Source organism: Patiria miniata, unplaced genomic scaffold (assembly GCF_015706575.1).
Source record: "Patiria miniata isolate m_02_andy unplaced genomic scaffold, ASM1570657v1 HiC_scaffold_5, whole genome shotgun sequence".
Lineage (NCBI taxonomy): Eukaryota > Metazoa > Echinodermata > Asteroidea > Valvatida > Asterinidae > Patiria > Patiria miniata.
Genome location: NW_024037072.1, coordinates 3,983,266 through 3,995,646, shown reverse-complemented (window position 1 = coordinate 3,995,646; position 12,381 = coordinate 3,983,266). Strand labels below are relative to the sequence as shown.

Genomic DNA, 12,381 nt, shown 5'->3' with positions numbered 1-12,381 from the left:
TGAATTTTGTCAGCTGCATTTTGATACCCCGTTTGCCACCAAAGACTGTAAATCGTCCAAAATTGACAACGGTTTACGAAAAATGATGCAGTTTGAAAAGTTGCCAATTGAAAGATTACGCGAGGAGGATTTGCTGAGCGCAAACACACATGCCTGTAATTGGCCCCTATTGACTGCACAGAGCCCGAACAAAGCGCAGGTAATTCAATTTCACGTGCTCCCATGCTTACAAGCACTGTGCCAACGATATTCCCTGCCATTCGTTTTGGGCAGTGTAACATTGTCACGCAGCAATTTCCACTCGCGTACACAATGTACAAGGTGATGCCTGCTGGGCGCATCCATGCTTGTGCACAAGCCTATGGAAAACGCGACATTTGGTACGGCTTTTGTACGGCTATTTGCATATCTGCGTTTGTATTCTATTCAGGTGCGTAATCGAAGCAGATGCGCCCAAAACCAAAATGCACAATCAATAAATGAGCGTTTCTTTTTGCTCTCGCAGGTTTTTGAGGTAAATTTTCACGCTCTGTTCTTTTTTTCACTCCAGAGCCCAACCCACCTGGAGTCTTGTTCAACAGGCCTTACCCAACCAGCATCAAGGTCTTATGGACTGCACCTGCTGGTAACTACGACGGTTACAGGCTGTCGTATGAGCAGAACGGACAGCTGATTGTTCGGGAACTGCCCAGTAGTAGTCTGCAATATGAGGTCAAGTTCCTGTACCCCAGCACTGTCTACCACTTCGAGCTGGTCACACTGTCCGGCGGGGTAGAGAGCGATCCTAGCACTGGCGATTTCAACACTGGTAAGAACTTATTGAAAATAAGAAGTCATAAAGTTGATCACAAGTCAGTCACAAGTCAGGTAACAAATCTGTCACAATTTTGGGTTAACATTGATCACAGGTCACACCACAAGCCAATCACAAGTTGATCACTCGTCTAATCACTTGTCAATCTGCAGTTGACCACAAGTCAATCACAAGTTGATCACTCGTCTAATCACTTGTCAATCTGCAGTTGACCACAAGTCAATCACAAGTTGATCACTCATTTAATCACTTGTCAATCTGCAGTTGACCACAAGTTGATCTCAATTGTTCATTAGTCAATCACAAGTTGATCACTCGTCTAATCACTTGTCAATCTGCAGTTGACCACAAGTCAATCACAAGTTGATCACTCGTCTAATCACTTGTCAATCTGCAGTTGACCACAAGTTGATAACAAGTTGATCACTCGTCTAATCACTTGTCAATCTGCAGTTGACCACAAGTTGATCTCAATTGTTCATTAGTCAATCACAAGTTGATCACTCGTCTAATCACTTGTCAATCTGCAGTTGACCACAAGTCAATCACAAGTTGATCACTCGTCTAATCACTTGTCAATCTGCAGTTGACCACAAGTTGATCTCAATTGTTCATTAGTCAATCACAAGTTGATCACTCGTCTAATCACTTGTCAATCTGCAGTTGACCACAAGTTGATCTCAAGTTGTTCATTAGTCAATCTCAAGTTGATCACTCGTCTAATCACTTGTCAATCTGCAGTTGACCACAAGTTGATCTCAATTGTTCATTAGTCAATCACAAGTTGATCACTCGTCTAATCACTTGTCAATCTGCAGTTGACCACAAGTCAATCACAAGTTGATCACTCGTCTAATCACTTGTCAATCTGCAGTTGACCACAAGTCAATCACAAGTTGATCACTCGTCTAATCACTTGTCAATCTGCAGTTGACCACAAGTTGATAACAAGTTGATCACTCGTCTAATCACTTGTCAATCTGCAGTTGACCACAAGTTGATCTCAATTGTTCATTAGTCAATCACAAGTTGATCACTCGTCTAATCACTTGTCAATCTGCAGTTGACCACAAGTCAATCACAAGTTGATCACTCGTCTAATCACTTGTCAATCTGCAGTTGACCACAAGTTGATCTCAATTGTTCATTAGTCAATCACAAGTTGATCACTCGTCTAATCACTTGTCAATCTGCAGTTGACCACAAGTTGATCTCAAGTTGTTCATTAGTCAATCTCAAGTTGATCACTCGTCTAATCACTTGTCAATCTGCAGTTGACCACAAGTTGATCTCAATTGTTCATTAGTCAATCACAAGTTGATCACTCGTCTAATCACTTGTCAATCTGCAGTTGACCACAAGTTGATAACAAGTTGATCACTCGTCTAATCACTTGTCAATCTGCAGTTGACCACAAGTTGATCTCAATTGTTCATTAGTCAATCACAAGTTGATCACTCGTCTAATCACTTGTCAATCTGCAGTTGACCACAAGTCAATCACAAGTTGATCACTCGTCTAATCACTTGTCAATCTGCAGTTGACCACAAGTCAATCACAAGTTGATCACTCGTCTAATCACTTGTCAATCTGCAGTTGACCACAAGTTGATCTCAAGTTATTCATTAGTCAATCTCAAGTTGATCACTCGTCTAATCACTTGTCAATCTGCAGTTGACCACAAGTTGATCTCAATTGTTCATTAGTCAATCACAAGTTGATCACTCGTCTAATCACTTGTCAATCTGCAGTTGACCACAAGTTGATCTCAAGTTGCTCATTAGTCAATCTCAAGTTGATCATGAGTCAATCGCAAGTTAGCCTTTAGTCAAGTCCCACGCTCTTATCCGGACACGTGACGCACCCCCGGATGCCGGCATGTAAAAAGACTAGCACGAGCCTTTACCATCTCGTGGAGAGCGCCTATGTTTTTCATTATTTTTGTCCACTGATTTGGTAGACAAGTTTTCATGCATAATGCATGGCATGTTGTGAATGTGTGCGCGTCTTGTTTTTTTTAGAACGCGTAGGGTGCGGGCGCTTGAGGGCGCGCACGTGTCATCACCTAAAAAATGGCTTGTGGTGATTGGTTCATATATATCCGCATACATGTATGATTCATATTACTTGAAAAAATGAATAATGATGAGCTCCACGAAACTGTTTTTTTTTTCGTGCCAGAAACTGGGGCGCCACGCGTCCGGCTAGACACGTGTGCTTGACTGAAGCCTAAGCGCAAGTAAATCACAATTCATTCACAACTCACTCACAAGTCGACAACCAGTCAATTGCAAGTCGATCACAAGTCATTCACATGTCAATCACAAGTTCAGTCATAAGAACAGTCGCTCTCAATGGAGGATGAGATATTTTAAAGAGATTACATTTTAAAGAGACTCCATACCTTTTATTCCCTCCTTTCTTTGACACAGATGCTGTTGGGCAGTTAGACATTGTGGTACTGACTCTCAGCACAACCCACATTGAGGTAGTATGGTCTGCAGTTCCCGGTGCTGTTTCTTATCTGTGGACTATCAGCCCAATCCCAGGTAACAAACTCACGACAAGATTAAAACCCCAACAACCCAATCCCTCACCCTTCCCCTACCCAACCCCACCCAACCCACCCCATCCAACCAAACCGAACTCACCCAACCGCACACATACCTACCTTCCATACCTACTGTGGACATTCCTTTGTTTTTATGTAGTTAAGAAAGAAACTCATTTAACTCGCACTGTGAACACTCTTTGAACCCAAATTTGTTACCATGATGTATAGTCGGACTCCCTATTATCGCGGCATCCCTATTATCGCGGCATGGGAAATTTCTCTTTTTACAGTGTCAAAACTCCTTCAAGTGGCGATTTTTATCCAGTTCACCAGTCATCAAGGATTTTCTACCGAGTTGTATAAAAAGGACGATTAAAAAATGTTGTGTCTTTCGGGACTTTTAACGATTTTAATAAATATTAACGTTTTCCAAAACTTGCAAAATTTTCCCTCACCGTGTCTGCTAAAAGGTACCGTTTATATTTTAACATAAATCTTTAATTGCGCTCTGTCCATGAAAAATCCATTGTCTGGTTCCCATTCTTCAGCTGCAAATGTAAAATGAAGTCGAACGACGATATTTGCAGCGCGAAATCGTAACAACTTTTACGGGATCAAAATAAGCACCGCGCGTTAGCGAAAATAAAACGGCACACCGTGTAAAGTGAATGGCGCCCTCAATCGCCGAGTAGACTTGCCTCAGGGATTGGTGTTCTCCTTTCGGGGGAAGGGCAGGGTCTTAAAACATCATCCTGCAGACATTTTGTCTTTAATCAACTTGAACGTTACAGGGAAAATATCAGACTTTATTCAGGGGGTGTTTTGGTCAAACATAAACTATGAACAAAAAAGTTGGGATCATTATAAAAACCACTTCCCGCATACCGCGATAATAGGGAGTCCACCTCCGTTCGCACACGCCGCGCATGTCTATTTTCACAGGCATCGTACACGGAATAAACCACACTACCCGTCAGATTTGTTTATATTAATTTAAAAAGGAAGAGTTATACCACACATAAGACAGGGCAATTCTGGAAGGTTAGTGGGCAAACTCTATTCCGAACGAGAAACGTGATAAGTACCGCGATAATACGGCGTTCCATCCTACCTGAGTGTTGCCCTTCATTTTGCGACGAATAACCCCCACCCCCAAATACCTCCAATCCTGTTTTTCAGAGAGGGGGGAACCTAGTGTGGACATGTGCAAGTCCACAAAACGTTCACAATTCCTGCATCCTGTGGACCTCTTTTGTTCACAGGTCCACAGAGAGTATGTAAGGTTAGAGCACCCTCCGGCACCTCCATTCACACTCAAGCCCATATCAGCCGCCTTAAAAAGACGAATGCATATTTGTCTTTATGTGATTTATTCAAGGGTTGGGACGAGGTCCATAAATCCAATAGTGTAATGCCGTTCATATTTTGCCTGCCATGCTCTAAATCAATATCAACAGAGGGTTCTTGAAGGTCATTTTACTCATGGTAAATCATTGGTCAATTTGAGCCACCCGTGAGTGTAAATTCACCATGTGGGGGCAAGGTACAGAATTCAACAGTACGATGCCATTTATATCTTGCCTGCCGCTTTTTAGATCAATACAGGGGCGTAGCCAGGGTTCTTATCCTGGGGTGTGTGTGGGAGGGGCTTGAGGTTACAATGGAGGGGCGCTCACAAATTTCATCCTTGCTGAAAGGTAGACAGGTTTTTTTCACGGGATACCCACCCTCAAATAGTGGGGGGGGGGGGATCTTCCAATGGGGGCGCTGTTCAAAACATATATCATGGCTACATAAGACAATAACTACTGCTATTCACTTTCCAAGGGACGTTACGATAAACAACCGCTCGCAAAAATAAAGAGAGTTTTGGTAAAAACATACACACAATATCGCGGAAAAAAGGGACTTGATATTCTTCTAGCTAATCATGGTAACTAATCGTGGATGTGCTTTTCTACAGATATCAAGAAGTAGATTGAATTAGATTCACTTTTGTCACATTATGTCTTCATTTAGTTAGGGTAAACCATCTTTTGCTTCCGTATTCAGCCAGCGGAGTTGGTTCCGGGACCACTTCAGTGACTAACCATAGGTTTGAGGGACTGGTACCCGGCGAAGAGTACACCATCGATGTGCGTCCCCTATTCAGTAATGTCAACGATGACAGTTTGAACAAAGAGACCCTCATCCAGAGAACATGTAAGTATTATTGTTCTTGAGTCAGAACAAAGAAAACCCAAGTCAAAACAACTTGTTTATTGTTTAGGTTTATAGTTAAGTTTCTTTATGATGAAACATGGCCAACCCTGGCCAATGAGTGACTACAATATTATAAAATTCTACCAAGGTATAATCACAAAACCGTATGAGCGATTTATAATTCACAAATTGTAAAGTAATGGACTCTTCACCTGAAGATTTCGCTGTTGTGGAAATTGATGAGGCTTTGTTTACTCACGCCTGTCATTAGAAAAGCAAATTTGTGACGTTTTGACAAATATTCGACTTTCAGCAATTCTTTTTTTTTTCTTCAAATGACTTGAAGAACATGCTCTTTTAAGACATACTTCATTGGTGTATCAAATTTAATTGCTTTAAAAAAATAAAATCATGAATCCAGGTCACATTCTTTTTGACTCACCCTGTATATGTTACCCGCTCTGCAATAATGAGCCTCATATCGCATAATTTGAATTCAAGCTTTTACCATTTTGAAATGCACACAGTGACAATTTAATCAAATTTTGGATATTTTTGGTTTGTTTAATTTTGGTTGTTTGATAGTTTAAGCTTAAATGTCTTGCAAAGAAATTTAAATATTGTTTGAATAAGACTGACGAAATTACGATTTTTAGTGTTTTTCTGGTTTTTTTTGCAGATCAGGTTTGCTACAACAGGCTCATTTTTGCAGAGCAGGTCACATATACTATGAGACAAATATTTTTAAAACATAATTTAATTCAAATTTCTTCCAGTGCCTGAACAGTCATGCATCATAGAAGCTCTCACAGAGGTCGGGCCATTGCACGTAGTCGTCACCTGGGCCATGCCCAACGGCGGCCAGTTTTCTGGTTTCCGGCTCTCCTACGCCACGGAGGGAATTGAGCTGGTATCCGTGGAACTGGGACCGACGTTGAGAACCTACAGACTAGAGGTACGAATATAAATCCTGTGTTCTGACGTCAACTGTTACAGTATCAGACTGGGAGTTGACATGGCAGCCGCATTAAAAGAAATTGAAAGACGAAAGTTTTGGAAATACAATACAGCCTTTTGCATTCAGCAACCAATGTTGAGGTGTTTTTGTTGGTTTTTCGTAACAGTAACATTGTAATCAGTAACAGTGATTGCTCAAGAGGTCTATCTATGCATATGGGTAGCGCCGTGGGCCTGCGGTTACGGTGTTGGACTCGGGTGCCATGGTTCGAACCCTGACGGTGATTATGATGCTTGTGTTCTTGAGCAAGACACTTTACCGCAATTGCCTCTCTCCACCCAGGAGTATAAATGGGTACCTGTGAAGGTACAGACTAGAATGCACTGATCTCGAGCTGCTGCAAAAACTGGTCTCATGGCCTGATGATCAGGGGTAATAATTGTGAAGTGCTTTGAGATCTTTGGTATAAAGTGCTATATAAACGCCACATTATTATTATATTCCTTTAGTAACAAAAGCACACATCTCGATAAAAGCAGCAGTGCAAATTATATATCCATTTTTTGCAGGGGGGAAAGGCATATCTGAATTAATATCTGTCGCAACTGTTTGCGCTTTATCTTGATATCTTTTGTAAAAAGGCGCCCTCTAGGGATGACAAAATGTCGGCTTGAAAGTCATGGTCTCGCGGTGTGTCCAGTCCCCTGGGATGACGAAGTTGGTCAAAGAGGGCCCTCTTTTTTTGCACAATTAATGCTACACTCAAAAAGTTGACAAAAGGAAAATAATAAACGGCTTGTTGCTCTTTCAACCTCCTTCCCAGAATCTTAACCCAGTCACTGAATACAGCATCACCCTGGAGACAATCACCGGGCAAGGGGACGGTCGAGAGTATGGGGCAGCTTGTACAACATCGGCCACCACAGGTAAATATTTTATTTCCCAGTAATTTTTTGAAACATGTGGTGACAGTTATCTATTCCAGCCTCTTCCCAAAACCAAAACAAAATAAATATAAATGATATGAAATTAAATAAAATAATCAATATATCAATCCAGAAAAGAAACCAACTCTAACATTGAAAAAAAAATATCAAATTGCCTCCAAAAATAATCCGTACTTAGAAACATAAGTGGAGCTTGTAGAAAGAATTTTGTAATATTTAAGCTGTCTTCATTAAAACAATTCCATTGGAATAATGTGAGCTTAAAATTGTGCCAGCTAGTTATGATTTTGTGGAAATACAGTTTGTCCTTGTTTTTTTTAAATGTATTTAAAACAGCTACAATCCCGGGATCTGAAATCCTTGTCCGAGACAAGACGACAACCAGCCTGACCCTGCTATGGGGCCCTGCTCCTGGGTCGGTCAGAACCTACATCCTGGAGCTCAACCCCATCGACGGCAGCTCTGCTCCTTCCGTAAGAAATCTGAGTTTTTTTTCTTTTTATCTAAATTTGTTTCTTGCTCTGTGTAGTGCAGTTGATAGTTTAGACATCACAGTAGTTAATTCTTGAGATAAGTTCAGGCTTTCAAGTATTGCTACTGTTCCTTTTTTGAGTTTTTGTTTTTACCTTGCTCCTACTTTTCCAACATTTTTCTTGAAATTCCTACTTTTTCCTAATTCTGTTTACTTTTTTGACCCACAACTCCGGAAAAAATAAAATCTCATTGAATATTTTCCACAACGGTGTTACACACTGTTATATGTTAATCACACAATGAAGGGCTTGGGCGCAGGAGTACTGCAACTGTACTTCCAAGAGCTTAGTTCAGGATGGAGCACAAGTGTGGTGAGTACAGAACATGCCAAATGAGGCTTATGATGCTGTGGACATGGATGAGTATCAACGAAAACTACTCCTGATTTAGTCCTCCAAAATCCTATTTTGTCCTGATTTTTTTTTGTTATTGTTACAAATCTACTGTTCTCCTACTTTTGTTCACCTGGGTCTGCTTGAAAGCCTATAATTTCTTCAGTGAAAACTTTTTTTTCTTGAAAGGTTTTCAGCCTCAGCGGGAGATTTAATTCTTGAGGTTTCAAGTAGGCATTCACTTAAATTCCAATATTTTTTTTCAAACCATTATTTTCTGCCAAATTTGATACCACAAAATGTAGTTTAGCTTTTGAGTCCTTTTTTTTGGGGGGGGGTGTTCAAGTTATTCATTTGTTCATGCTGCTAGTGGGTCTGATTGCTCTGGGTTAATACGGTCTTGTTATTTTGGACATGTTCTGTTCTGTCTATATATATATTTTTTTAATATAAAAAAATTGCGTCTAATAATTTCTAATTGGTTGTACTGGTAATATGGCTGTGCCGTGTTTCATTTTTGGGGGTATTATAATTTATGTTGTGCAATATATCCTTTTGTGTCCTCTCTAATTTAATGTTTTATATCCAATGTACGTATTATATATATATAGATATATTTTTGTTTAATATTAATGTTTTATGTGTCCTTTGCCAGCATGAGGGCTGGCAAGTCTAAGGACTACAGTGATTTTCTTTGCTTTTGTCAGCCCTTGCCCATGCAGGCTTAGGTTGAATTTGTCCTGTTATTTTGTCTTTCTTGTATTACCTGTGTTCCTTCCAAGTTGTTTTTTTTTTTTTTTTTGCATTTTTAGTGTACTGTGTTTTTTCTCTGTTGTTATATTTCGTGTTGTTTTTATCAATTGGTAAAATAAAAAATGAATGAATGAATACAGGGTGAGCCTAATAAAAAAGGAAACCTATTAATGGTGCCCCCTATTTTGCAAAGAAGTTCTGCATGTAGCGCTTTCCAAATCTAGGATATGAAAGCCCAATTAAGAAGCTTTGTTTTAGTGAAAGAATCATTCAGATCGCTCATGTGCTTTTGGAATTTTGAACACAAAGCCTTGTCCACGGATCACATTTAAGATGATATTTCAGTGAAAATGAAACCACTCGTATCCTGAAAATAATATCAGAATAATCCCCTAAGTCTCCGGGGTAGCCAAGTAGAAGGCAGGGTAAGATTATAAACTCTTGACATTATACAGCATGTTATTTTAACATTGGAAGCATCAGGTTTTTAAATAAATGTTATGATAAGTGCCAGTTATCATGGTTATGAGAGCGTTCTGATGTGCTTTTTGATATGTGAATAGTTTTCATTTTGCTGAAATTTCACTTACCTATATTGTGATCGGATGACAAGGTTAAAAAACGGTGTTTGTGTTCAAAATTCCATAACTGAAAAGTACAGGAGCAATTTGAATGATTCTTTCACTGAGAAAGCTTAGTAATTCGCCTTTCATATCCTAGATCTGGAAAGTGCTACATGCAGAACTTCTTTAAAAAATAGGGAGCACCATTTGGGTTCCTTGTTATAGGTTCACCCTATATAAAACGACTTTTAGATTAATAATGAATTCTTGAACCTTGCATGCTTTCTGAGAAATTTTAGCTAGTGCTGCATTTGGTTGCCAAGCTATGCCAGTGTAGTCAGAGTTTTGTGGTTGTAGCATAAAATGTTTTTTGTTTTAACTTGTTTCTGTTCAACAGGGCGACGGACCAGCAAACATAGTAAGACTATATAATCTCAGTGTTACCATGGTGATGGTCAAATGTGGCTTCGGAAAGTTCATGCCTTGGACCCTTTTTTTTGGCCATGTTGTACCCAGGGAAACCCCACTCTTGCAAAATCCTGCTTGTTTCATAGGGTCAACTTGCACACCATCTTTCAGCATGTATCTTTGCTATGTTGAGCTTTTCAATGGCACATCTCATGCACTTGTCTTATTACTGTATTGAGTCAATTTGCTGTATTTTGATGTGCAGTTGCTTTATTCGGCTCTCCAAACGGGGGTGTACTTGTTCTACATAACCCCCGAGGACAGACACACAAAGGGAGAACAACAGATCATTTCAGTCCTCGGGAGTTGGGTCTTTTGTTCAAAACGGTCCTCTGTAGTAGGTTTGTGTGCTTAGTCTATGGGAGAGTGTTATATTACAGGGACAAAGGAAAACACAAATCATTGTCCTCGGGAGTATAGTAAAACAAGAGTGTGTGAGGGGTGAGGTTTATGTTTCTTTCATTTCTGAGGATCCCTTTCGAATCGGTTTGATCTTGCTTCAGGGAGCTGATCCACCATGTTTTGCTTCTAAATGAATCCGTGTCAGTTTGGTGCAGTTGTTTTTTCGCAATTGGGAAAAAATATTTGTTGTCATTTTCTTGCTTTGGTAGCATAGTTTTGTGTTTAGAATAAACCTCTGTACTGATGATGTCACGCTTTATTTACTTCATCGCTATCGCCACAAGGCCCCCATAAGAAAGAACACATGTAAGCAAAGCTTGACATCATCAGTACAGAGGCTTATTGGTCTTCAAATCCTTTAGTTGTCTTTTCTCTCTGACAATTTTTCTCGACTCTGAGGGGCTCCGGGTTTTTTTTGCCTTATTGTGGTGGTTTTTGTTGTTGATTCGGAAAGTCTTTTCTTAGTAGGGATGGATTGTTTGTTGCTGGGAAGTAATTTGTTTGTAGCTTTTCAAATCATTGTCACCTTGTTTTGTTTTTTTGGTACTGAATGTGATTTTTTTTTGTAAATTTCTCTTGTTTATTTGTCTTTTTGTCATTGTATTTAGTCTTTTTTTTTCATCATGGGGAAAATTATTTATCTCTTTCTTTATGCAGATGAATTATACTTTGTATGGGATTATTTCTTTTTTTTCCCCTTTCTTTTTTGGGGTAGTTTTTCAAACCATTTGTTGATTTTGGCTTTGATTGGTCACTTTTTCCCCCTAGGTTGGTTATGGGTTAGTCCCTTGTGTTGTTGCACATTTGTCGTTGAGTATAGAAAAGCCAGCGTTTTTGCAAGCTTCATTCATCATTGCCTGAATAAAAGAAATCAAACATTTTGGCTTCTGCAAATCATGGCAGTTGCAGCCCTTGCCTTTGTGACTGGAATTGTTTCTGCGCAGTCTTACTCGGCAACCTTTAACATTGTTTCCTTTTATTTATGCTTAAAAGGGAAATGTTGGACGTCATAGTGCACTTCATACAAACATTTTGAAGTTTTTTTATCTTCAATACAAAGTTTGTTATCTTCAAAAGCGGCATCTTTTCATGTTTGTTGCACAGACTGATTATTTCTACCCAATGACGAGTTTTTAAACTTGCTCATCTGTTCTCCTTTGCCTTCTGCATTCTTAGTCTTTTCCTCAGCTAGCATATTTGTTCATGCGATGAATCATTTGCGTGGTTCTTTTTCCTCAATTTAGACAATTCCAGTAACTGACACAACTCACACTGTCGGCGGATTGGTCCCAGGCAAAGAGTACCTGATCGAACTCAACGTGCAGTATCAAAACCAATCCTTCATTCTTCTGAACTCCATCACTGAACGGACAGGTAATATCTTCAGTTTTTTTTGGTGTTAATTAGTGTCACAGCTTCAGGGTAATTTGTGAAGCATGTTTTTGGTTTTCTAGGATTCGCCGAACAAAATCAGGAGCCATTTTTGCGGTAGTATCACGCTCATAGCATGCTGCACACGTTCTAAAAGACTGGGCGTGCCTGTATCTTGGAAACCATATCGCTCGAAGGAGCACGGAGTGCGTGCGTACTACCTTAGCATGACTCACGCGATCCTGGGGCCACCGCAAAAAATGTCTGTTGCCGAATTAGTCTATAGCTCTCTATCCTCATTCGTTCTAAGTGCACAATTGAAACTCAGTCCAGTCCAGTCTTTGATGTTTTCAATCCTTGTCTTTACTGGTTTGCCTCTCTGTTTTGCACCATTATGTCAGATTTAAATAATGAAAGGTTTGCGGAAACACCATGTGCGAATAATTTCTCAACTAAGGGAATGGTTCTGAAAAGAACCAGAGG

At 39.9% G+C, this 12,381-nt stretch overlaps 1 protein-coding gene across 1 annotated transcript in view; it reads left to right on the top strand.

The window, feature by feature from the left end:
* The window catches only part of LOC119740867, a 191,326-nt gene that overhangs the window by 121,225 nt on the left and 57,720 nt on the right, over positions 1-12,381 (top strand). The window contains exons 95-102 of the mRNA XM_038216324.1: positions 551-808; positions 3,247-3,363; positions 5,421-5,570; positions 6,347-6,525; positions 7,352-7,454; positions 7,812-7,948; positions 10,055-10,075; positions 11,772-11,901. Coding sequence (XP_038072252.1) covers positions 551-808; positions 3,247-3,363; positions 5,421-5,570; positions 6,347-6,525; positions 7,352-7,454; positions 7,812-7,948; positions 10,055-10,075; positions 11,772-11,901 — 1,095 coding nt within the window. The remainder of the gene's footprint in view (positions 1-550; positions 809-3,246; positions 3,364-5,420; positions 5,571-6,346; positions 6,526-7,351; positions 7,455-7,811; positions 7,949-10,054; positions 10,076-11,771; positions 11,902-12,381) is intronic.